The 26,586-nt window shown below is 45.8% G+C and overlaps 1 protein-coding gene across 3 annotated transcripts; it reads right to left on the bottom strand.

Moving 5' to 3' along the window:
- Nucleotides 1-2,021: 2,021 nt before the first annotated feature.
- Nucleotides 2,022-8,240, bottom strand: SOCS2 (suppressor of cytokine signaling 2). 3 transcript variants are annotated; one of them, XM_069584194.1, is made up of 3 exons: nt 7,922-8,240; nt 5,103-5,463; nt 2,022-3,484 (listed from the first exon to the last, which is right to left on the bottom strand). In XM_069584194.1, the coding sequence occupies exons 2-3, from the start codon at nt 5,239-5,241 to the stop codon at nt 3,027-3,029; spliced, it is 597 nt and encodes a 198-aa protein (XP_069440295.1). In that variant the 5' UTR covers nt 5,242-5,463; nt 7,922-8,240; the 3' UTR covers nt 2,022-3,026. The 3 variants fall into 3 exon arrangements, with proteins under 3 accessions (XP_069440295.1, XP_069440294.1, XP_069440293.1); XM_069584193.1 differs by having other exon boundaries at nt 6,245-8,182; XM_069584192.1 differs by lacking the exon at nt 7,922-8,240 and adding an exon at nt 6,898-7,817.
- Between the last annotated feature and the right edge of the window lie 18,346 nt (nt 8,241-26,586).

Below are 26,586 nucleotides of genomic sequence, written 5' to 3'. Positions count from 1 at the left end.
TACATAATTGCTATGAAGTCAAGAGTTTCTTACTGACACGCCAGAAAAGACCTCTCAGCTCATAAGCTGAACTGCCTTTTCTCCGCTGCCCAAAGCCCTTTAAAAAAGCTCCAAGTCCCTAAAAAGCAGTCCCCAGTGCCCACTGACATGGAAGGAAAAACTCCACCACCTCAACTCTGCTCAGAATGGAAACTTGCATTAAAATATTTTAAGTCCATGAAACTCTATCAGTCCTGTATATCGTTTTCTTCAACAATGACAATAATATAAACCCTTACTGATGCTTCAAATCACCCTTCATAGGAAGAAAACACTGCATATTTTTTCTGATTCTGTGAGGATAAGCATACAACCTTAACTTTTTTGTTGACCAATATGTAAAAATGGGGTGAGTAATAATTGGTAACTGGCATCATTTACCAGTCACCAAGTAAAAAGTTAACCCCCTCCTGACCCATCCCCACACTAGGAAAAAAACCCACTAGGTCAAGCTGACCTACATATATATATATAGGTCAAGCTGACTCGAACCCCACAGAGAACAATGCTAATTAAGATACCTATACTTTTTCAGTTAAGGCAGTAGCAAAAAGGCTGAGGGCTTCTTTTATAGCCTGCTCTAACTTGTTCATCTGGATCAATGTAGAAATAGTAGCAATTTGCTCTTCGTAATTCCTCTCCAGGAATAAAAATGACTAGGATATTCCTGGAAGGCCTCCTCACTCACAAATTAGAAGGTGTACCTCCTATAAACACTGTACTTTGCTCAGTGTAAAGATTCAGTGAGATAATACATAGAAAGTGCTGAGCAAGCATCTGGCACACAGGAATAACCTCAATACATCAATGGCACCAGTGATGAATACATACAGCAAAACAAAACAGACAGAAAAGGTGGGGGCTGTTTCCTGATGCTTATCAACTTACTGGGAATAGGGAAAATTGAAACTTAAGGTGATAATGATGCCACAGCCTAACCCAGAGATGTCTGCTGTCCTCTGGTTTGCTCATCATCTAGCTAGCCATCAAGAACTTGCCACAATACCACAGGTACTCACACCCGACTATGTATCCAACTCTCAGTGACCGAGAAGTAGCAGAGTGTTTGAAACAATGAGAACAGAAATGAAAAAGACCTTGAAGAAATTTCACAAATTCCCTTGGCACTGATCACGTAAAAGGTTTGCCAGCAAAGTCAAAGAAACCACACGACACAATTGTTGTCAGTGGAAAAAGAGGATACAGAAAGCACAGATGCTGAACATCCTAATGAGAAGGGGATCTTCCCATCAGAGACCAGATACTCAAATTCTAGCTCTTCTGTAAAATTTAGACCACAAATAAATCCTTCCTAAGGCGCACCTAGCAATCTTTTGTGCTTGGCTCTGCTGTTTGGACATGCATAGTTGCTTTCCTTCCAGTCACAAAACCGGTTTTTAAGAGCTTATGAAAATATTCATATTTTTATGATATGTGATAAGCAGGTTTTACTCTAATCTACATCTGATGTGCTAATTCACTTGGGGCACACACATGACATACTCGGCTCACCTTCCCAGTGACACACTACAGTATGCAATTACGCAGGACATTTTTTTTTTTCAAAGGTGGCAACATGAATCATGTCTGGAGTCCAGAAAAATGATGCATTTGCAACAGTCGTGAGACTGGGTGGCAAAAAAATGTCTGTAAAACTTTTATTTTGTATTTTGTATTGTGCCTCTTCAACCTACAAGAGTCTGTGTCACGATTTCGTAGTCTCTAAACCAGGTATTTTGGAAACACAAAGGGCATTAGTGTTATGCCTTTTCAACTTGTAAAAGACCAGGCCACTTGGCAACTCTTTGGAATTTCTAAACCATGCTTTCCAAAATGCAAAGGGCAAGTGTGACCCATAACTTTAGAGAAGGGCAAGTAACGTTCTACCTCTGGCTCAATATTTGTTTATTTCACTTGATGTAAGTTTTTATGGCAACCCTCTATTACCATGAAAGTGTATTCAAAGTAATAAGTGAAACTTGTGAAAGTCCATTTTTTTTTATTTAATACATTCTAATCAAATAGTAACAGCAGTAAATAAACACTTTGAAAAGCAGGCATGTATCCCCCTATATCTGGAAGAAAATTAAGTCAAAGTATTCTACATGGTAGAAGGGAGACAACTGCTAATGTCTATGGTTAAACCACTTGGAAATTCCTAAAGCCATTTCCAAAAAATCAATGGCAACAGGTTGGGGACGCAGCTGTTTCAAAGAGTAAAATGTCTCTATCTACACGGTTTTATTAACAGGGATTGAGTTGCACCTGTATAGCATGACATTCTTGTCTTTAGCCTTAAAGGAAAAGAAGTCTTTTCCATTTGCACCAGTTTGAAATATTTCTGAAATAAGGCTCCCTTGAAGAGGATTACTACAGTACTCATTCACGAGAGTTCATACATGTAGTAAAAAGACAAATACAGGATTTCATGGTCACCTTTTTTGGTTGATTTGGTTAATTGCATAAAATGAAGGATAAATACTCACAAGCATATCTGTTTAACAAATCTCCTAAGTACATCAGAATGCAAAATATCAAATGTCCTAAAATAGACTCTGATCACCAGGCACACAGAACTGAAGTTAAGCCTGTGTCAGTTTCGTTCCTCCCACTTCTTCGGCACTGCTAAGTGGGGCTCTTTCTCTCCTACCAGTGCTGGGACCTTTCACCTAACACCAACAAACCTCAGAAAGTCAGAGTTCTGAGAAAATGTTCCTTCAGCCTTTACTTGGGATGTTTTATTCTTAACTTAAAAGGATCAACTGGTCTTGGTCAGCCTTAGGAAGGGAAGCATCCCTCAGTTGAAAACACGTGGGGAAAACTTTAAATACCTAGCTACCTTGCCACACAATTAAATCAGATTGACTTCAGCTGGTCTTAGAATTCCACGTAGTTATCCAGAGCCGTCACTCAAGATTTGGTTCTCTTTTACATAGCTGCATTCGGAGATATTCTATAGGAGGCATGTTTAGAAAAAAAAGAAACACTTATACCTGGAATTTATATTCTTCCAAATAATCTTTTAGTCTTGTTGGTAAAGGCAGTCCCCAGATGGTGCTGGTACACTTGTTAATGGTGAGTCTGCAGAGATGCTGCAGAGGTGGTGCTGATGTGTAGAGTGGCTTGGTCAGATAAAGGTGAACAGTGCCGTTCCGGGGGGCTTCTGGGCCTGTCCGCTTATCCTTGCACATCTGAACATAGTAGTCGATCAGATGAACCACACTGTCAAACTGTTTAAGCTTGGACTTGACACATATGATAGAGTCCAGTCTAAATTTCCCATCTTGGTATTCGATGCGAAGATTAGTTGGTCCAGCTGATGTCTTAACAGATATTGTTAGTAGGTAGTCTGAATGCGAACTATCTCTAATCAAGAAAGTTCCTTCTGGTGCCTCTTTTAATTTCTCTTTGGCTTCATTAACAGTCATATTTCCCCAGTACCAACCTGGGGTTTTTGTTCAAAAAGAAAAAGAAAAGAGGGTTAAATAGTTATTATAGAGAATTTTTAAAATAGGGCAAGTACTTGGCAACAATGTTCTAGCTATAAAAAGAAGTGTGTGAAAGTTTACCATAGGCTACCATAAATACATTCTGTAGAAATTTACTGAAAATGTGGGTCCGTTTAATTTTCTGAACAAACTGCAAGCCAGCTTTCTTTTTTAAAAAGTAACTTTCTGTAGCTGATCTTTGAACTCTCTTAAGATTTTCTAACACACAAAAGAATGGTTGTAATATGACACACTGGCTGAGCAGGCATGATGCTTTTCAAGTGAAATGAAAGATTTAATGTAAATTAAATAAGTCAGAAGTTAGAAAATCCATGCCCTAAAAAAAAAAAAAAAAATGGAAAACCCAACTTCAGTTAATTCCAACAAAATAAAAAGCAACAACTTTTTGGCTGGTTGGTGTCCCCCTCCACCCTTTCCAAATCTATATCTCTTTTCAAAGCCCTGGAAAGCACCGCTATTTTAGAAGAGCAGTTCTAGTACAGTAGCTTCTGTCTGCTGTTTTGACTGCAACTACCTTATCAGCCATTGAGAAATGGAGAGAAAGCCCAATGGATAATTAGTACTACAAGTTTACAGTCTTCCATAAACTTTCTTGGACTTCGCCCTAATTCAAATCCAATCACAACCGTTGGTCTCCCTGGCATTCTCGATTCGACCTGCCGGTTCCATCTTCCATTCCGTTTTCAAAAGCGACTTAGCGACATCTTGCATATTAAACGTTTGAACAATGCTCCCCATCCCCTACCTCAAAAAAACTGCTCGGGGATCTGCAATCTGCCGGTTCCTCGCGCGCAGGGAAAGCCCTTGGCCCGCAAGGAAAGACCGGAACCACGAGTGAAGAACTATTCCCTCCCCCCTACCTCTACCAAAACTTCAATTCTGCCCCAAACGTAACCTTTGAGGGTCCCGATTTTGAAAGCTTGCAGGTTTGCCAGAACCTCCCTCCCCCACACCCCCCGCCCCCGCTCCCATCTTATCTTCTTTCAGATGCCGAAAGACAACAGAGAGCCGCGCAAAGCGCAAGGCTGCCCCTAGAAACCAGCCCTAGGCTCGCCTGGGGCTTCGCAGTCCGCCCTCCTCCCGGCTTTGCGGCAGTCGCCTGCCCGGCAATCTGTCGGTCCCTGAACTTGGCTGCCAAGATTCCAGGCTGCAGCGGCTGCCGGGCCCAGGAGCCGGATGCAGCTGAAGCTGCTGGCAGCCCAGGGCCCACTCGCTGCCCTCGCAACCCGCGGACAGGAAAGGCGCTGTCACTATCTCCGGCTAGGTTCCGAGCCCGAGTGCCGACCCCCAAGCAGCCGCGGAAAATAGCTAAAGCGCCAGCGCCCTAAGAGTCGATTTCCAAGGAACCCTCCTCGAGCTCTGCCCTCCTCTGGGCCTTGGAGTCCCTCAGGAACCACTTTCCTTTCGCATTCCCAAGGATCCAGAGCCGTGCGGCATCCTCTCCGCGAGCCGCCTGCCCCGCGGCGGGGATCCCAGCCTCGCCAGCCCAGCCCCATCCCCGTCTCGGGGGAGGCGCCCCCTTCTCGCACGCGTCGGGACGGGTCCGCTCCCTACCTGTGTGACTGAGTTCCCGCAGGGCCTTCGCCAGACGCGCCGCCTCTGGGGACGGCTCCTCCGCCGACCCCGCGGTCCCCCACTGGCTCTGCGCCCCTTCCGCGCCATTCCCGGAGGACTCGAGGCACCGCAGGGTCATGGGAGAAAGGTCACCGCTGCAAAGACAGGTGGCCGCCCGAGCTGGGGTCGGAGAAGGGCACACGTCCTTCTTAGAAGTCAGTGGGAACCCCAAAACCACTCCCTGAGGGGTCCCCGAAATGGTGGTGGAGGGGCCGGGGATGGGGCGCTGCAGGCTCTTCCTCCCCGGGTTCCGGTGCACCGATGGCCAAATCCCCCGCAGGCGCGTTCACGCACAGTTGGCCTGCAAAGAGAAAGTGGAGGGTTGGGTCAGTCGGAACTGGACCCCTGCGGCCGGGGTGAGGGTGGAGAGGCAGGGATGTGGAAAATCCCTGGGACTCCTCCGCGTCTGGGCTCCTGCACCATTTAACCCCGAGCATCCAGTTACTGCCCTGGCCCGTTCCAGAGAAAGGACAGAGAGAGACAGCAGGGATCCAAAGCACAAGGGGCGTTGGGGGGCGGGGGGAGCCGACAGGATGAGGGTGAGGAACCGGGCAATTTCCCGCCGAGGGCCGCTCTCTGAAATCGCAGACTAGCAGACGAGAAGAGCGAAGAGTCACCTGCGGCTACGGCGGTTAATGGGCAAGCAGAAATTTGAAAAGGAAACAGGCGAGGTCCCCAAATTGGCACTCCTTTCTCACACTGCACAGCCCGAGGAGCCCCGGAGGAAGCCCCCGGCACAAACCTAGTTACCGGCCCTAGAGCGCCGCGGGTCTCCCCCGGCAGAGCCGGCAGTCCGGGACTCGGAGGTGCGGGAGCTGCGGCCACCCCGCAGAAGAGGCTCCCTCGCTCCCCTGCCCACGCTGGGGGCACGGGTTGGGGGGCCGCCGAGGCTGCCGCTCCCGAGGTCGGGCGGCTCCTGCTGCTGCTGCTGCTGCTGCTGCTGCCGCCGCCGCGGGCGCTGTCGAGGAATCTGCCCGAGCGCGCAGACCTCGCGGGGGCTCCGACCCGTGACCCGAGCCCAGGCCGAGCACGCGGCTGAGAGCTCTGTGGGGCATGCTAGACAACCAACGCCGAGCCCTTACCTCGGCCTCGACCGCCGTGGCCGCCTCCACACCAGGCAGACTCCAGCCCGCCCTGGGCGGGGGAGCCGGGAGGGGCCCGGGAGGAGGGGTGTCTGCCCGTTTTCCCGGTTGACTTTTTAATTTGGGAACGAGATGCCCAAGGCGGTGACTAGCCCTGCGCTCAGCGGCGGAGGCGTCCGGAGTTCTCTGCGCAGAGTAAAGGTGAGTCCTGGGGACCACTGCCTCGACTCGCCGGGCTCAGACACCTCCTCCGGGCTCCGACAGCCCCCGCCCCCCGACCCGGGGCAGCTGCTGGGTTCCCTCCGGCTGCAGCCAAGGAGATGAGAAGGGGATAGGGAGGGAGGAAAGAGTCAGGGAGGGAGGCAGGCGGGTGGGGAGGAGCGGGAGATCAGGTTATTAGAAGGATTATTAATCTGGATGGCAGTTTACAGGGGGGAAGAAAAAAAAAAAAACTCTGGAGACTTCCAGACGCCGGGAGAGAACCGGAGAAAGCAGGCAGTAGCTCCCAGCCTCCAGGCAGGGCCACAATTCCGACTCTCAAGCCCGGCGGCTCCAAACTGCGGAAGCCCAGGCTGCCTGGCGCTGGCGGCCGCGCCCCAGTGCCCTCCCCAGCCCTCGTGGGGGCGGAGCCTTCGGGCTCCCCGGACTGATACCTGCTGCCGGCCCGAGCTCCTTCGGCGCCCCAGTGGCAGGCAAAGGCGATCCTGAGGCCGTGCACCCGGGGCCCCGGCGCGCGCCGTCCGTGGCCCGCGCAGCGCCAGTGGCGGCGGGCGAGGAGGCTCATGCTTCAGGGGAAGCCCAGGGCCCGCGAGCCGCGGCGGCGGCGGCGAGACTAGAGTTAAACGTCAGTCCCGGGAGCGGTGTGTGCGCGCGATTTCCCAGACGTACGCGCCTCCCTCACTCCCCGCCTCTCTCCCCGTCCGCGCTCCCCGCGCGCCCCGCCCAGCGGCTGCGGAGGCCGCTTTCCAGGAACTTTCCAGGAATCCACCTCACGTGACCGCGGCCCCCGCTACTGCTTTAAAGAGACTCCGGCGCAGTTGCGCAGGCTTCGGGGGAGACGGGCTCCGAGCTCTCCGGTTCCGACCCGGTCGGGGTGGATGCCTGGGAATTCGCCCTCCTCTGACCCCCAGTGCCTGGGTGTCCTCCGAGACGCGCAAGAGAAGCCCCAGGCCACCACCGAGCCAGTTCCCGCGGCGGCAGCCTGTCTCCAAGCCGTGCAGGCAGTGCGCCGGGGTCGAGCGATGAACAGACATGCTCGCCCCTAGGCCTGCCGCCGAGGGTTGTGTTGCCCACCCCTTCCGCGCCTTCTCTAGGCGACCTTCCAGGCCGCACATCAGGAAGAGGGGGTGTTGGAGAGACTAGAGGTCCTCGGAAATGGCCCCTCCCGCTCTAAGACACATTCGTGGTGTGAGGGAGCCCCCTCTTCGACCACCCCCCACTTCCAGGTCCACGCCCAGGAGCCGAAGGGAGTGGGCCGATGGCGGTCCCCGGGGCCCGGGTCCTAGAAGGTTGCCAGCGGGCGGAGAGCGGCGCCTGGTTAAGCTGCGCTGGTCGCGCTCAGTCCCCTCCCTCTGGCGGGCTTGCTCGCGATCTCCCGCACCGGCCCGGCCCTGCTCCTCCCTCCTTCCCTCCGCTCCGCGGTCTCCTTCCGGCCACCCGGCGGCCCTCCCGGCTCACCAGCGCCGGTCGTGGAGGGGACACTCAGATCCTCGCGCTCTGTGGTCCGCGTGGCCCGCCCGCCTCCGTGTCCGCAGCCTGAGAGAGCTCAACTCTGGGATTTCCCGCAGAACCGGAGCCTGGGGGACCGGGAATGCGGAAAGATCCCCAGCTCTTCTTCCCTGCCCAGGGACCCTCACCTCCTCCCACCTGGTTGGAGGCCACCTGGCCTCAGTTAAAACTCATCTCCTTCCCTGCATGTCTCCTCCCGAGATGTGACCTACTTTAAATGTGACCTACTTTTTAAAAAATCATCAACACTCATGGGAAAACCGGATCCAACATTTCGATAACCATTTTTCTTTGAAATACTCTTCTATTGCATCACTATACAAAAGCTTGAAAGGTCAATGGCCACTTTTAGTTGAAGCGGCGGCTATGGGGAAGTTGGGCGAGGAAGCGGCGGAGCGGGGTGGGGGGGGAGGGGGGCGGGAAAGGCTCGACTCACAAACCTTGCCTGGTGCCCCCCCCTGCTGGCTCCGCGAGGAAACAGAAGCCAGTTCCCTGCCTTGGGGACTCGTGGACAAAAGGTTTTTCTCAATAATTTTCCTGCTTTTGAGTAAATAATTATGCAAATGATTGATAAATTAGCCGGAGAGGAAGGGGAGGAGTGCATTTCCCAGCTAAAAGAGGGTTTTGTCAACGATGCAGTCGCGTGGACGAATCATGTTTTGTTTCTTAGAGTCTACTGTGGAGGACTGAGCTAACTGAACCCTAGTTAGAACCCTCTATAATAGAGATGGATAAGTTTGTATGTCTCTTGCCCTTCTTGGACCCTAGACCTTTTCTATAAAATTGAGGGACTGGATTCCAGTTCTGCGAGAGGGATTGGGATGAATGAACAAATAAGATTCCAAGTGGAGTTTGTGTCTGGTCTGAGGCCCAGAAACTCTTAATGAACCACTACATCTACTAGGGTTCATTGTGCTCTAAATAATTCCATTTAACTTCTCCTTCCTTGGTAGAGAATCACAGAGGAAAAGTGTACCCACTTTTCTGTAGTGTAAAAAGTTTTTTTTTTTAATTTTGCAAAGATAAAATAATTTCCATTTAATTGTCAGATGAAATGAATCTGCCAACAGCTCTTTTTAACTGTGTTTTCTTGTAGCCTCCTAAGGACCTTTGCACATGCCCTCCCTGCTTCCTGAAATGCCCCTCCCCAGACTGGGTGCGTGGCAGACTGTAATCATTCAGGGCCCAGCTCAAGAATCACCTCTACAGAGTCATTGTCCACCAAGATTACAGTAAACACAGTGCCAACTGTAGCAGCACCAAGCTTTGTACTAAAGTAGAGTTTTTAACTTCTGTCTCTGAAAGGTCTCAGCAATGTCCAGCATTTTGTTGGCCCTAGGAACCGCATATTAGGAAAATATTTATGAGATTGTGTTAAGTGAAAAAAAAGTAGAATGTGTAATTGTATCCATGCTATGCTTTTGACATTATAAAGTTAAGTGTGCCTGTGGGCAAAAACAGAATGTGACCAAACAAAAGCAGCTGTTTGGAGGGTGACAGGATGTGGGTGAATCTTTAGATTTGACTTTTCTTAATACTCCAGTACTCTTGCCTGGCAAATCCCGTGGACAGAGGAGCCTGGTAGGCTGCAGTCCACAGGGTCGCTAGGAGTCGGACACGACTGAGCGACTTCACTTTCACTTTCCACTTTCATGCATTGGAGAAGGAAATGGCAACCCACTCCAGTGTTCTTGCCTGGAGAATCCCAGGGATGGCAGAGCCTGATGGGCTGCTGTCTCTAGGGTCACACAGAGTCGGACACAACTGAAGCGACTTAGCAGCAGCAGCAGCAATACTGTTCCAGGGTTTCTGATACAGCCATCATTTTCCCAAAACTGCTTGAGAGTGTCATCGCTTACTTTCAGGGGGTAGAGTATAGTTTGCAGAGCTGAGGGACTGCCCTCCTGAACCCCAGGTCTGCCACCCATCACTACCCTTTAGATGTCTAAGTGGAATCTCTGGTTTAATAGGTCCCAAACTGCGGCCTGAATAACCCTTTCCCTCCCCACCCCCTCAAAAATAAAACAAAAACAAAGCCATCCCTCCTGCACTCTTCCCCATCTCTGAAAACATCAATTTCAGTCTTCAGCTGCTCAGGCCAGCAGCCCCAGAGCCATCCTCCTCACACACCCCTCATCTCATGTGTCAACTAGTCCTTTGATTTCACAATAAACCCAGAAGGGAAACACTGGCCACATCTCCCCCATGCATTAGTCTGTGTTTGTTCAGTCGCTCAGTCGTGTCCAATCCTTTGCAACCCCATGGACTGCAGCAGGCCAGGCTTCCTTGTCCTTCACCATTTCCCGGAGTTTCCTCAAACTCAGGTCCTTTGAGTTGCTGATGCCATCCAACCATCTCATCCTCTATTTTCCCCTTCTCCTGCCTTCAGTCTTTCCCAGCATCAGGACTTTTTCTAATAAGTCAACTCATTAGTCTAGGCCACCTTCATTTCTGGGCTTCCCAGGTGGCACTAGTGGCAAAGAACCCACTTGCCAATGCAGGAGTCAAGAGACGCGGGTTCCACCCGGGGTGGGGCAGATCCCCTGGAGAAGGAAACGGCAACCCACGCCACTATTCTTGCCTGGAGAATCCCATGGACAGAGGAGCCTGGTGGGCTATAGTCCATGGGGTTGCAAAGAGTCAGACATGACTGAAAGCAGCTGGGATAAGCACCTTCATTTCTACCTGGCTTACTGCTGCAGCCTCCCACAAAAGGCTTTCCAATCAGTGAGAGAGGCCCTGATTAAACTCAGTCATCTCACTTCCCCGCTCTGCTCTACCCCAAATGACTGCACTGCACCAGAGTAAAAGGCAAAGCCCTAACAGCTACTCACAAGACCCTGGAAGATCTGGCCCCTCTCTGCTCTCATCCCCTCCTGCTCTGTTCCTCGATCACAACGCTCAAGTCACAGCGAACGCCTTGCTATGGGTAGAACGTGCTACCTGTGTTCCTTCCTCAGGCTCTTCGTCTTTGCTGTTTCCTGCTCCCACCACTCTCTTCCTCCAGATTACCTGCATGCTTTGCTCCCTCACTTCCTCAGATCTTTGTTAAATGCCACCTTCATAGTGAGACTTAACTGATCACCCTATTCAGAATCCACCTCTCCTCCCACCTCTCTTTCCTCCTGCTCTACTTTTGTCCCTTGCATTGATCACTATCTAACCTAGTTCATGTCTTATTCATTGGCCCGATTTCCTGTCTTTCTCACCCACAAGAACGTAAGCTTCATGAGGACATGTATCTGTTTTGCACTGTTTACAGCTTTTTATCTCATCTCCTTGAATAGTTTCCAGCACATAGTAGGCATTCCACGTAATTGTAGAATGAATGAAGTTCCAGCAAAGTGACTGACTTTAAACTGCCCAGGCATGAGTCCTTGCTCTGCCACTGCTGACTGCCTGTGTTATTTTTGGCAAATTATTTAGCCTTTTATGGAGATAATAATGAAACGTATAGGGCTATTGTGAAAATTAAATGACATAATCTATGAAAAGTGCTTTGGCATTTAGCAAATAATAAAGATCAGCTATTATTTTAACTCTCATCCTTTCACTCTCAATGAGTTTGAATTTTTCTCCCTATAGGTAAGGTTATCTTATTTTGTGTGTATGAAACCCAACAGTCACTCTCTGATCACTGCCTGAGAACTTCCTGTGAGTTGATTCCCTGGAGTTCACCTTTAGCTTTAAATGTACATGGTAAAATAGTGATTCAGTTTGTTCCCAGGTTTTCAGGAGTACATGCTCTGTTTAGGGGGCAGGTGCATGGCTAAAGTTGTGAACTGTCATTCTACTAAGAAGGGAAGGAAGAGTGATTTTCACAACGCTGAAGAGTGTCTCCTGTTGCTTGCATGGAGGAACTGCCAAAGCTTGAAAATCTCCTCCATGAACCAAACTCAAACTGGGGTCTTCTTGGTTTTTTAATGCAGATGCTCTGATACTAAAACTGACTCGAGCAATCGGCACTGAGCTTGCTGAGTTGCAGAGAAAGCTTTTTGGGTTTTGCTTGGGGACTGAGGGCATGGCTGTTAGCTGTTGTGTCTGAAGTGCCTGTGGTTAGAAGGTACCCTTTTAAGTGGCACCATTCCTTCCTTTTAGAGTTTGCCATCTCACCACCACCACTGCCACCACCACCACCACCACCACCACACACACACACACGCCCACACCCACACACCCACACCCTCAACACTCCTTGTGATTCTGGAACCCACTCTTTTGGAAAGCATGTGACCCAGGCTAGCCAATAGGAGTGCCCCATGCCTTTGGACATGGGTTTGTCCACTATCACAGCAGATTAATTTTTAGGATTTGAGGTAAGTACCTCCACTTCTGAGATGATCGGCAGTAAGGACAATGTAAGTCACCTTCCCCCCACTTGGAGAGCTTGTCAAAGAACAAAAACAATAGAGAAGAAAGCAGAGCTCAGTTTTGAGTGAATAGAAGAGACTCCTGAGCACCTGAATCTGACAAGCCTGAAGCAGCACTGCCCTTGGGCTTCTCAGATACAGGAGTGAACAGGTTTATTTATCCCTGCCCTTGGGCTTCTCAGATACAGGAGTGAACAGGTTTATTTATCCCTGCCCTTGGGCTTCTCAGATACAGGAGTGAACAGGTTTGGTTTGATGTGGGTTTCTGTAGCTTGTAATCAAAGAAACTCTCATGGGGTATAATGGGTCGAATGTGGAGGGATGTGTCGGAGGGAGTAGAGTGGAGAATTGAAAAGATGAAGAAGAAAGCTACCTTTCATGGTAATGAGCCTCTGCTGCTCATCTGGTGCTTCCAAGTACCCATTCCCTGTGACAGGGTCCCACTTGCTCCATCCCTACAGTGGAAGACACTACCTGGGGAACAGAGGAAGAGGGGGAGATCCTGCTGGCTTCTGTGCTCTGGGTCAGGGATGTGGGGGAGGGAAAAGCCAGGCAGATGGCCCTCCCCTAGACTTCTGGGACCCAGGGACATGGTGCATGGCTGTGACCTCGGTCCTTCTGTCCACAGAAGTGGAAGGGAATCATGTTCTAGGAGAGTAGTTGTCAATGTTAAGTCACAGATCTCTCAGAAATCCTGATCAGAGTTCAACAAACCACCTGCCTGTGGGCCATATTTGACCTCCCCAACCCTGAGTGTTACGGGCTTCCCAGGTGGCGCCAGTGGGGAAGAACCCTGCAGGAGACATAGAGTGCAGCTTCGATCCCTGGGTTGGGAAGATCCCCTAGAGGGGGGCACAACTACCCCCTGCAGTATTCTGTCCTAGAGAATCCCATGGACAGAGGAGCCTGGTGGGCTGCAATCCACAGGGTTGCAAAGAGTCAGACACGACAGAGGTGACTTAGCACAAGCACACACCATGTGGTCTACCAGGGTTCTAAAAAAAAAAAAGAAAGAAAGAAAGAAAGAAAAGAACAATGTGAACCAAATTAAAAATTTGGAGATTTCATCCCCAAAGAGATCCAAAGTTTTGCATTCTCTAAGATTTGTCCCACACTGAGTCCCATTCCCTCAAGGCAGCAATGGGCTGAAGCAGAGCAGTGGTTGCTGCCTTTGAAAGGCATGTGTCCTCCCGTTCTCCACAGTCATCATCATCCTCTGTGGATTCCCAACACTGAGGAGAACTTGCTATTTGTCATCACTCTTGCATTGTTGGTTTTCTTATGGTGGAGAAGTTTTTTTTTTTCTTTTGGACCTAAATGGAGAAATAAAAAAAATACCACCCAAAGACTGAAAATTTCAAGACAGATAGAAGAGAGCTTATTTCTCTGTGGGGGTGGAGCCTATTCCTCTGGAAGTAGGCAAAATGTGGCTGGGGTCTCCCACTGACCTGTTTCATTCTCCTGTATTCCTATCTGGTCCTGCAGGAATTTGCATACAGGTTCCATTTTTATCTGCAGAAAAATGTTCTGGGACTTCCCTGGTGGTGCAGGGGATAAGAATCTGCCTGCCAATGCAGGGGCCATGGGTTCAATCCCTGGTCTGGGAAGATTCCATAGGCAACTAAGCGCTCGAGCCGCAACCACTGAGCCTGCCTGCTGCAACTACCGAAGCCCGCTCACCTCGAGCCTCTGCTCCACAACAGGAGAAGCCACTGCCTTGAGAAGCCCGTGCACCACAACCAGGGGAAGCCCACACAAAACAGTGAAGACCCAGAACAGCCGAAAAGAAAAAAAAATGTTCTGGAGGGAGACACAGCTGGGTGGGTGGGAGTGGTTATTGACAACCTAAAACCTGACTGTGAATCTCCAGGGGTGAAATGAGCTTGGGTGAGACCCCTTGTCCTAGGGTGTGGCTAGCATCCATTAAAGCACTTCTGAGAGATAAATCCTGCTTTCAGCATGGTTCAGGGTGCTCCTTACTGAAACTGGTCTATACAGGCAGAGGGTATTCAATCATGAAGATGCTGGCTTAACTAGTGCAGAGTAATTTTCTTCAAACCCTTTCTCCTTCCTCACATTGCTCTTTCTGGCCATTTCGTTTCCCAAACTCACCAAACCTGCCTCAGGATATTTGCACTTATTCTCCCTGAAATGCTCCATCGCTAATATTCTTATGGCATAATTCCCTCACTTTGTCCAGGTCTTTGCTCACCGAGACCTGCCTTTTCTTATCAGTGATTATTTCTTTCTCCTGCTTTATTTTCCATCCCAGCATCTACCACTACCTGATGTTATCAGTGTTCTTCATTTGACCTTTGTTTAATGTCTCTCTCCCAGGAAATATAAAAGGGACTGTGTTTTATTCACTGCTGTATCTTCAATGCCTAAAATAGCTCCTAGTCCATAGTAGAAAGGCTGCCCCAGTGACTCAGTGGTAAAAGAATCTGCCTGCAATGCAGAAGATGCTCAGGAGACCTGGGTTCCACCCTGGGTCTGGAAGATCCCCTGGAGAAGGAAATGGCAACTCAATCCAGTATTCTTGCCTGGGAAATCCCATGGACAGAGGAGCCTGGCGGGCTAGTCCACGGAGTCACAAAAAGTCAGACCCAACTGAGAGACCAAGCAACAGCGAACCATAGCAGATGCCCAGGATAAAGTTACTGAAAGAATCAATCAAACACGCGTCCCAGGTAGGGAAACTGAAGCGTTTTCACTATCTTCTTTCTGGCTTGAATCTCTTTTTAGCTTTGGCATCTTCTCTTGCATACATGTGCTTCTCAGCTTAGTCTTTGACTTAGCCTTCAGACTCAAATCCACTACCAAGAAGAGCTTGGGCTCTCCTGGATTTTCTCCTTGATTTCCATGAGTTCGACTTTACGTCTGTCGTACCAAGTAGCTAGCATGTAAGAGACTCAGCCACTTAATGAGCTGTTATGTTTCCTTCTCATTCAAATCACCTTCCAAGCTCTGCTCCAAGACCTTCCGAAGAGTAACTGGTGGTGTTATTAGACCTAAGCCTGGGCAGCTTCTAGGTATGTTTGATTTTCCAGAGGAGTTCCCAAAGGTCAAGGCCTGGTATGATGATGTGGTAAGCAGAACAGGCAGAAGAAATACCTATTGGTAAATAACAAACACCACTCCTGGCTTAGTCATAGAATTCTGAGAAGTAGCAGTACCCAGTGAACCAACCTGGAGATTGGCAATCATGGGTGATACTAACTTTAACCAAAGGCATGTGGCAGAGCTACAAAAAGCAAGCTCTGAACTGTGCAAACAGTAACCACCCACCTCCTCAAGCCACAGGGACAACCTCCATATGCAAGCCATGTGGAGAGGCCAGCTAATTACACATAGCAGGACTTTTCTGTTCCCTAGCTCATTAAACTATAATGATCATGTCCAGCCATAAAAGAAAGCAATAAAATATCATCCATTTGCCTTTATGTGATAACTTTAATCTCTGTTCACCATATATTTGAAGCATATGCCTGACTTTACTTATAATAATCCATTGATGGTGGTAGGAAAAGAAATATCTACTTTGCCTGTAAGTAAATTAAATCAAAGTAGATTAAGTAGGTTATTCTGTACTTGTAATAACCTTGTCCTTAGGAAAACAGTATAGTGTTTAGCATGAACAAACAAAACATTTTCAGTGGAAAAGTAACTTGTAGGGTAAGTTGCTTTTAAAATAGGCCATTCAAATCACCAAAAGTGCTATTCCAACAAATGTGGCTGTTACATTTTCAAAGGTTATTTACAATATTTAAACATAGGCTGGGAATAAAAAATTGAGGGGTAAAGTTGGGTTCTTTCTGTTTTGTTTTAAAATATTCCCAATCAAGAAATTATTATATTTCAGTATGTGTCAACAACTCCAAAATAAATAGTAAGGTCTTGTTTCTTAAAAAATAACAAAAACAATTTTTTTAAGAAATAATTCTGTGAACATCATGCTGGTAAGCCCTGCTGCTTTTCCCTTTGGCTTTTCCAATGCAGGCTCAAAGGAGATTTTTATTGCAACTTCCCTTTTCTTTTCTGATTGTTTAAAGCCGATACTCAAAATAGACAAATTTGTCTGACAAAGTCATCAGGCCTTGTCTTCGTGGCATAAATATTTTTAGCCAAAGTCTACAATGCCTTCTACTCTGCCATAACCACCAATTTTCCCCTGCCACGTATTCATTGTCAATCAGATTAGCTTTATTGTAATTTATTGATTGCAGTCATTAAATGGGAAAAATAATGATGACATAATAAAAAGGGCTCAAAAAATAAAGATGGTATGCATAAACAAATATCACTGATAGCAACTGGGAAATCAGAAGGCAATTATAATATGCCAACATCTCACACAAAGACCGCCATAAAAGAATAAGACACCAGCTACCAAAGTCCACTCAAAAAGATATGGATAACCTTTATAGCCCTTTCAAAGAAGTAGACTCCAGATTCATGAGACTTTACTGGTGAGTTTTACCACTTCATGAAGAAATGACACCTGTTCTACATAAACTTTTCCCAAAAAATAGAAGTGGTAACATTTCACAACTCATTTTATTAATAAGAGGCCAGCATTATCATGATGCCAAACATAGATAAGACAGGAAGCTATAGACCAATACCTCTCATGAACATAGTAACAAAATACTAGCAAATTGAATCCAGAAATCTATAACAAGGATAATATACCATGACTCATTGTGTACATTCCAGAAAAGCAAAGTAGGTTCAATATTCAAAATCAGCCAGTAAAAGTCACTTTTTCAACAGACTAAAATACTAAAATTATGTAATATCTCAATACATGTTTTAAAAGCATTTATAAAATTCAACATTCCTTACAAAAGTTTTGGCAAACTTGAAATAGAAGGAAATAGTTCTCAATCTGACAAACCTTATGTCCAAAAAAAAGGTAACATTGTTATTTTTCTTTAGCTTTTTATTTTGTATTGGGATATAGCCAATTAACAACGTTGTGATAGTTTCAGGTGAACAGTGGAGGGACTCAGCCATACATCTACATGTATCAATTCTCCCCCAGTCTCCCCTCCCATCCACGCTGTCACATAACGCTGAGCAAGGGTCCATGCACTATACAGTGGGTCTTGTTGCTTATCCGTTTTAAACATAGCAGTGTGTACAAGTCCATCCCAGACTCCCTAACTATCCCTTCCCCCATACTTTCCCCCATCTCCCCACTCCCCCACGCCTAGCAACCATAAACTCATTCTCAAAGTCTGAGTCGGCTTCTGTTTTTGCACATAACTCAGCCATTAAAAAGAACGAAATAATGCCATTTGCAGCCACATAGATGGACCTAGAGAGTGTCATACTGAGTGAAGGAAGTCAGGCAGAGATGCAGAAATATTGTTTGACATCCCTTGTGTGTGGAATCTAAAAAGAAATGATACAAATGAACTTAGGTAACATCATTCTTAACAGTAGAAGAGTGAATGCTTTGCAGTTCAGTCTGGGATTGAAGCAAGAATGCCCACTCTTTATAACTTCTTTCCACAGTTAAATTGGAGGTCCTAGCTAATGCAATAAAATAAGAAAGTAGATAAAAGCATACAGATTGTTTTTTAAAAAGTAAAAATGTCTTTAATTGCAAATAGCATAATCATATGCATAGAAAATTTAAGATATCAAAAATACAAATAGTTATTACAAAAAATATGTGAGTTTAGCTATGCATCAGGATACAGTGAAATCAAAGTCTCTCAGCCGTGTCTGACTCTTTGCAACCCAGTGAACTATACAGTCTATAGAATTCTCCAGGCCAGAATACTGGAGTGGGTTGCCTTTCCCTTCTCCAGGGGATCTTCCCAACTGAGGGGAAGATCGAACCCAGGTCTCCCACATTGTAGGCAGATTCTTTACCAGCTGAGCCAGGAGGGAAGCCCATCAGGATACAAGATCAATATAAAAAATAAATCATTTTTCTACTTATAAGCAATGAACTATTGGATGTTGAAAATGCTAAAAATACCACTCACTGCAATAATCTATATGGGAAAAGAATCTTAAAAAGAGTGGATACATGTATATGTATAATTCATACACTTTGCTATACAGTAGAAACTATTGCAACATTGTAAATCAACTATACCCTAATAAAAATTTTTAAAAATACCACTCACAACAGATTAAAAATATGAAAAATTTAGAGATAAATATAACCAACTATGTGCAAGACTGTATACTGAAAAAAATTTCTAATGCTGAGAGAAATCAAGGAAGAACTAAACAAATCAAGAGACAAATCATGCTCATGAAAGGGAACAGTGAATGTTGTTAAGGTGTCGATTCTTTCCAAATTCATCTGCAGATCACCAGCCTTTGTTGTTATAGTAGAAATCTACAAACTGAATCTAAAGTGTTTTTGAAAATATAAAGGACCAGAAATGACTTTTGAAAAAAGATAATAGAGTTAGAGGAGTTGAGTTGGAGTTGAAATCTGTCTGTTTTCAAGATTTATTCTAAAGCTACAATAATCAAGGCAGTGCATATACCTAAAGGTAGAAATACAGATCAAAGGGGCAGACTATACGGTCCAGAAATAGATCCACCAAAATATAGAAAACTGATTTCCAACAAAAGTGCTCAGGTGGTTCAATGGGGAAAAGAGGTTTCAACAAATAGTGCTGGAACAATTGGACATCCAAAAAAAAAAAGAACCTTGACTCTTACTTCACACCATACTCCACAATTAGCTCAAAGTGGATCATAGACCTAAATGTTAAGAGACAAAACTATAAAACTTCTGAGAAAACATAGGAGAAGATCTTTTTACCTTGGTTTAAACAAATATCACAAACCATAAAAGAAAAAAGTTAATATATTGGACTTCATAAAAATTTTAACATTTCTACTTTTCTAAAGATAATGTTACATGAATATATCTCAATAAACCTGTTATAAAAATATTAAGAAAATGAAAAAGCCACAGACATGGAAAATTATATATCTGATAAAGGGCTTATAAAAAACCGATTACAGCACAATAAGAGTAATATTTTAAAAACCAACTAAAAAGAGGTCAAAATATTTAAACACACACTTTCACTAGAGAAATAAATGAATGGCAAATTAGTTCATTAAGAGATGCTAACTTGAGTTTAGGGAAATGTAAATTAAAACATGAGAAGATACCATTGCACCCTCACTAGAATCTCTAAAATTTTAAAAATTGACATGACCAAACATTGCCAAGCATACAAAGCAACAGAAATTCTCATATTTATAACAATTTTATTCATAATAGCTGAAGACTGGAAACAGCTCAAATGTTCACCAATTGGTGAAGAAACAAATTGTCTATATCCAGACCATAGAGTAATAGTCAGCAACACAAATAGAACTATAGACACACGCAATAATACGAATTCATCGCAAAAGCTATTAGCTAAGTATAACAAGCAAACAGGTCATATATTGCAAGGAAATAAGGGTGGGTGAGGAGGTTGGCTGCAAAGCGCATGGAGGAACATTTGAAGTTGGTAGAAATGTTCTATATCTTGATTAAGGCAGTAGTTCTATGACTCTGTGTGATCAACAAAGGGCTTCCCTGGTGGTTCAGTGGCAAAGAATCTGCCTGCAGTGCAGGGGACAAGGAGATGCAAGTTCAACCCCTGGGTCAGGAAGATCCCTGGGAGAGGAAATGGCAACCCACTCCAGTATACTTGCCTGGAAGCATCCATGGACAGAGGAGCCTGGCAGCCTGCAGTCCACAGGGTCACAAAGAGTCAGACACGACTGAGCACACTCCCACGATGATAGACAAAGCTCACTGAACGGTACTTGTAAGGGGTAAATGTTATTGGGTTGGCCAAAAAGTTTGTTCAGGTTTTTTCATAACATGGAAACCGAATGAAACTTTTTGGCCAACCCAATAATTTTATGTGAATTATTCCCCAATAAACCTGACTCTTTAAAAGGTAAAACTTAAGAAGTACCTTGGGGAAGGACAAAAGCGAGGAATGACTGAAACTTTATGTTATTCAGGCTAAGTCAGTATACATGCAAGACCCCGTCACTAAATAATCTTCCCTCCAACTGGTGTTTTGGCGTTCATATTGTGCTCACTCTGGGAAGACAAATAAGGGAGGTAAGGTTATTTCTTTTTTTTATCCCTACAACTAAAAATTCTCGACACATCTCTCCACATTAATTCAGATTATTCAAAAAAGAGAATAGTTTAGGTTTGGTGAAGTCACAAATAGGAGGAGATACAGTTTTAACTTTAGTACTAAAAACATCTTTAAAAATAGAACTCATAACTAGATCTTAAATGTTCTTACCACAAAACAGAAATGGCAATTATGTGATGGGCTGATAATATTGTAACCTTTAAATGTATCAGATCATGTTTGCACATCTTAATGTTACATGTCAGTTGTATCTCAATTTTTAAAATTAAAAATATAAATAGATGATAAACAAAAACAGCACTCTTACATATCCTCAGAGGGATAGAAGGTATTTTACCCATGTGCATCCTTAGCTAACGATAGCTCTCTGCAGGTAGAAAATGCAGGCAGAGGGGCATGCTGTGAAGCTGAATAGTTTTGCCCCAGGGAGAGAGATGGCTGGACTTACGTGTTGCAGAGATCACTCTGGTAGTCACGGTATGAAACTGAATTTGATCAGGGCAATGAAGTATAGAAGGACATGGTTGTTGAAAGCTGAAACCATCCCTTGATAAGTGATAAAGCTCTCTCTCAGGGCAATGAGAGGTGGCAACTCAGAGGGACTTGGCCATTGGTTGACTGTGATGGCGAGTGAGAAAATGGCACTGGGGATCACACTAACATTCTGACTTGGTGGAAGGTGGTGTTACACCAAAAGAACCTGGAAAGAGAGGCAGCAGGCATGCTTGGGTAGAGGGAGGTTTCTCATATGGCACTTGTCTATGTCGATCCAGGAGTTTCATTTTGGCTTTTTCTATAAACTCTTCCTTTCCTGCCGTAGGCCCTTCCTCTCTATTCTCACGTTATAGTAAATGATGAATAAAAATAATAAAGTATCTATTTCATGTCCATCTGTCCCACTTAACTGGGAGCTATTCAAGGGTAGGACCTGTGTCTTCTGCATTTTTTATCAAGTCTGGAATTCTTATTGTGCTTCCCAGGACTGAATGTTCTTGCTCCTGTGTCCCCCACTTCTCTGCCGAACCCGTTCTCTCTCGCCTGCTGACATTGCTAGTTCCCCTACCTGGAAGGTCCCTCTGTGCACCGCTCCCCCCCCCCCCCGCCCCAACTGAAACCCCTCCCGGATCTGAAAATCTCTTCATCATTCTTCAGGTCTCAGCTAAGTCTTTGTTTCCCTTAGGAAAACTTAAGGACTTCCCCCACGTCTGGTACAGGGCCCCTCCTGAATGTCCCCCAGTACCTCTAATTCTGGCTATATTAACACCCATGACTCTGGTGGCTCTGTCGGGAAAGGGAGAGCCCACCTGCAATACTAGAGATCCAGGCTTGATCCCTGGGTCAGGAAGATCCCCTGGAGAAGGAAATGGCTACCCACACCAGTATGCCTGCCTGGGAGATGCAGCGGACAGAGGAGCCTGGCGGGCTACAGTCCATGGGGTTACAAGAGTCAGACATGACGTAGCCACTAACCCACCACCTCCACTCTATTCTAAGTGCTCGTTTTCTTCATCAGCCTGGAAGTTTCGGAAGACCGAAGACTATGGGAGCCCTGGCTGTGCTGTGCTTAGCCTCTCAGTCATGTCTGACTCTTTGTGACACCATGGACTGTAGCCTGCCAGGCTCCTCTGTCTGTGGGGATTCTTCAGGCAAGAATAGCAGAGTGGGCTGCCATGCCTTTCTCCAGGGAACTTCCCAACCCAGGAATTGAACACAGGTCTCCTGCATTGCAGGCGGATTCTTTACCAGCTGAGCTACCAGGGAAGGCCAGCCCTGGTTAGTAATGTTAGTCATATTACTCATCATAATAATATTGGCTACTAGGTATTTAATTTATTTAAAATGCTAGGTATTTTAATTTAATTTATTGGTTACTAGGTATTTAATGGGGCTTCCCTGGTAGCTCAGTTGGTAAAGAATGTGCCTGCAATGCAGGAGACCCGGGTTCGATTCCTGGGTTGGGAAGATCCCCCAGAGTAGGAAATGGCAACCCACTCCAGTATTCTTGCCTGGAGAATCCCATGGACAGAGGAGCCTGGCAGGCTACAGTCCATGGGGTCTCAAGAGTCAGGCATGACTTAGCGACTAAATACGGCACTCATCCTTCCAAGTATTTTGACGTATTAACTCATTTAGACCTCATGACAGCCTTTCAAGGTAAGCCCTGTTATTATCACCTTTTCAGGTTAGGAAACTAAAATGTCACGAGGCAAGTTAACTTGAGGTCAACATTCTAAGAAGAGTATTAATCAACAACGACGACAGCTATTTATCGTGTGCTCCCTAGTTCCTCTCACGCTATCCTCAGATAAAAGATGTTCCATCAATGTTTGCAGAATTGATTTCAGGTGAGGATGTCATACTCAAGCTGGCAGCTCGTACCTGGCACAGAGGAGAGGGCAGACCAGGCAAAACTGTCATAAACACCCAGCACCTGCCCGGGGCTGAGGTGTTGGGACACAGTGGTAAAAACACTCTCCACGCAGCTGCTTTAAGGCCATGGAGAAGGGCGTCCTGCCAGTCAGAACAGCAGGGGGAAGATTTTGGGGTCTTTTTGCTTTTTATATTTTAACCGTGCCCTGTGGCATGCGGGATCTTAGTTCCTCAACCAGGGATCAAATCTATGCCTCCTGCATTGGAAGCGTGGAATCTTAAACATAGATCACCAGGGAAGCCCCAAGAGTTTCTATATCATTCATTTTATTTCCAAACAACATACTCTAGACATAACCCTGGAATCCCTCCTGTTGATTTCTTTATCTCACCCTGGACGTGTAACCCAGTGACCCTCCCCCTTTCCTATAAAATGACTCCACGCCCTATCCTCCTGTGGCTCTCTCATGTGTCCACGTTGTGTGTCTTGAGGACTTCCTGGAAAACCACTCAGGAAAGGTCACAACATTGTGAATACTGGAGGTGCCCTGATGCAGAGAAAGGGTCACTCAGAAATCAGGAACTGTACAGCTCAGTTCAGGTCAGTTGCTCAGTTGTGTCTGACTCTGCAATCCCATGAATCGCAGCACGCCAGGCCTCCCTGTCCATCACCAACTCCCGGAGTTCACTCAGACTCACGTCCAATGAGTCAGTGATGCCATCCAGCCATCTCATCCTCTGTCGTCCCCTTCTCCTCCTGCCCTCAATCCCTCCCAGCATCAGAGTTTTTTCCAATGAGTCAGCTCTTTGCATGAGGTGGCCAAAGTACTTGAGTTTCAGCCTCAGCATCAGTCCTTCCGATGAACACCCAGGACTGATCTCCTTTAGGATGGACTGGTTGGATCTTCTTGAAGTCCAAGGGACTCTCAAGAGTTTTCTCCAACACCACAGTTCAAAAGCATCAATTCTTTAGCACTCAACTTTCTTCACAGTCCAACTCTCACACCCATACATGACCACTGGAAAAATCATAGCCTTGACTAGACGGACCTTTGTTGGCAAAGTAATATCTCTGCTTTTTAATATGCTATCTGGGTTGGTCATAACTTTCCTTCCAAGGAGCAAGCGTCTTTTAATTTCATGGCTGCAATCACCATCTGCAGTGATTTTGGAGCCCCCCAAAATAAAGTCTGACACTGTTTCCACTCTTTCCCCATCTATTTCCCATGAAGTGATGGGACCGGAGGCCATGATCTTCGTTTTCTGAATGTTGAGCTTTAAGCCAACTTTTTCACTCTCCTCTTTCACTTTCATCAAGAGGCTCTTAGCTCCTCTTCACTTTCTGCCATAAGGGTGGTGTCATCTGCATATCTGAGGTTATTGATATTTCTCCCAGCAATCTTCATTCCAGCTTGTGTTTCTTCCAGCCCAGCATTTCTCATGATGTACTCTGCATAGAAGTTAAATAAGCACAGTGACAATATACAGCCTTGATGTACTCCTTTTCTTATTTGGAACCAGTCTGTTGTTCCTTGTCCAGTTCTAACTGTTGCTTCCTGACCTGCATATAGGTTTCTCAAGAGGCAGGTCAGGTGGTCTGGTATTTCAGTCTCTTTCAGCAATTTCCACAGTTTATTGTGATCCACACAGTCAAAGGCTTTGGTATAGTTAATAAAGCAGGAATAAATGTTTTTCTGGAACTCTCTTGCTTTTTCCATGATCCAGCGGATGTTGGCAATTTGATATCTGGTTCCTCTGCCTTTCCTAAAGCCAGCTTGAACATCAGGGAGTTCACAGTTCACGTATTGCTGAAGCCTGGCTTGGAGAATTTTGAGCATTACTTTACTAGCGTGTGAGATGAGTGCAATTGTGTGGTAGTTTGAGCATTCTTTGGCATTGCCTTTCTTTGGGATTGGAATGAAAATTGACCTTTTCCAGTCCTGTGGCCACTGCTGAGTTTTCCAAATTTGCTGGCATATTGAGTGCAGCACTTTCACAGCATCATCTTTCAGGGTTTGAAATAGCTCAATTGGAATTCCATCACCTCCACCAGCTTTGTTCATAGTGATGCTTTCTAAGGCCCACTTGACTTCACAGTCCAGGATGTCTGGCTCTAGGTGAGTGATCATACCATCGTGATTATCTGGGTCATGAAGCTCTTTTCTGTACAGTTCTTCTGCGTATTCTTGCCACCTCTTCTTAATATCTTCTGCTTCTGTTAGGTCCATACCATTTCTGTCCTTTATCAAGCCCATCTTTGCATGAAATGTTCCCTTGGAATCTCTAATTTCCTTGAAAAGACCTCTAGTCCTTCCCATTCTGTTATTTTCCTCTATTTCTTTGCATTGATTGCTGAGGAAGGCTTTCTTATCTCTTCTTGCTGTTCTTTGGAACTCTGCATTCAGATGCTTATATGTTTCCTTTTCTCCTTTGTTTTTCACTTCTCTTCTTTTCACAGCTATTTGTAAGGCCTCCCAGACAGCCATTTTGCTTTTTTGCATTTATTTTCCATGGGGATGGTCTTGATCCCTCTCTCCTGTACAATGTCATGAACCTCATTCCATAGTTCATCAGGCACTCTGTCCATCAGATCTAGTCCCTTAAATCTATTTCTCACTCCCACTGTATAATCATAAGGGATTTGATTTAGGTCATACCTGAATGGTCTAGTGGTTTCCCCTACTTTCTTCAATTTAAGTCTGAATTTGGTAATAAGGAATTCATGATCTGAGCCACAGTCAGCTCCGGTCTTATTTTTGTTGACTGTATAGAGCTTCTCCATCTTTGGCTGCAAAGAATATAATCAATCTGATTTCAGTATTGACCATCTGGTGATGTCCATGTGTAGAGTCTTCTCTTGTGTTGTTGGAAGAGGGTGTTTGCTATGACCAGTGCGTTCTCCTGGCAAAACTCTATTAGCCTTTGCCCTGCTTCATTCCGCATTCCAAGGCCAAATTTGCCTGTTACTCCAGGTGTTTCTTGACTTCCTACTTTTGCATTCCAGTCCCCTTTAATGAAAAGAACATCTTTTTTGGGTGTTAGTTCTAAAAGGTCTTGTAGGTCTTCATAGAACTGTTCAAGTTCATCTTCTTCAACGTTACTGGTTGGGGCATAGCCTTGGATCACCATGATATTGAATGGTTTGCCTTGGAAATGAACAGAGATCATTCTGTCGTTTCTGAGCTTGCATCCAAGTACTGCATTTCGGACTCTTTTGTTGACCATGATGGCTACTCCATTTCTTCTGAGGGATTCCTGCCTGCAGTAGTAGATATAATGGTCATCTGAGTTAAATTCACCTATTCCAGTCCATTTTAGTTCACTGATTCCTAGAATGTCAACATTCACTCTTGCCATCTCTTGTTTGACCACTTCCAATTTGCCTTGATTCATGGACCTGACATTCCAGGTTCCTATCCAATATTGCTCTTTACAACATCGGACCTTGCTTCTATCACCAGTCACATCCACAGCTGGGTATTGTTTTTGCTTTGGCTCCATCCCTTCATTCTTTCTGGAGTTATTTCTCCACTGATCTCCAGTAGCATATTGGGCACCTACCGACCCGGGGAGTTCCTCTTTCAGTATCCTATTATTTTGCCTTTTCATACTGTTCATGGGGTTCTCAAGGCAAGAAAACTGAAGTGATGTGCCATTCCCTTCTCCACTGGACCACATTCTGTCAGACCTCTCCACCATGACCCGTCCGTCTTGGGTGGCC

The sequence above is a fragment of the Ovis canadensis genome, chromosome 3 (genome assembly GCF_042477335.2).
Source record: "Ovis canadensis isolate MfBH-ARS-UI-01 breed Bighorn chromosome 3, ARS-UI_OviCan_v2, whole genome shotgun sequence".
NCBI classification, from domain to species: Eukaryota; Metazoa; Chordata; class Mammalia; order Artiodactyla; family Bovidae; genus Ovis; species Ovis canadensis.
The sequence above is the reverse complement of the archived record's forward strand: the minus strand, read 5'-3'. Positions and strand labels throughout refer to the sequence as shown.

What these genes read in the sequence shown, in the direction of transcription:
- SOCS2 (XM_069584194.1), bottom strand. Translation starts at nt 5,241, where the DNA reads ATGACCCTGCGGTGCCTCGAGTCCTCCGGGAATGGCGCGGAAGGGGCG. An exon ending in GCGGGAACTCAGTCACACAG is followed by an intron (nt 3,485 to 5,102) that starts GTAGGGAGCGGA and finishes CAAAAACCCCAG; the next exon opens with GTTGGTACTGGGGAAATATG.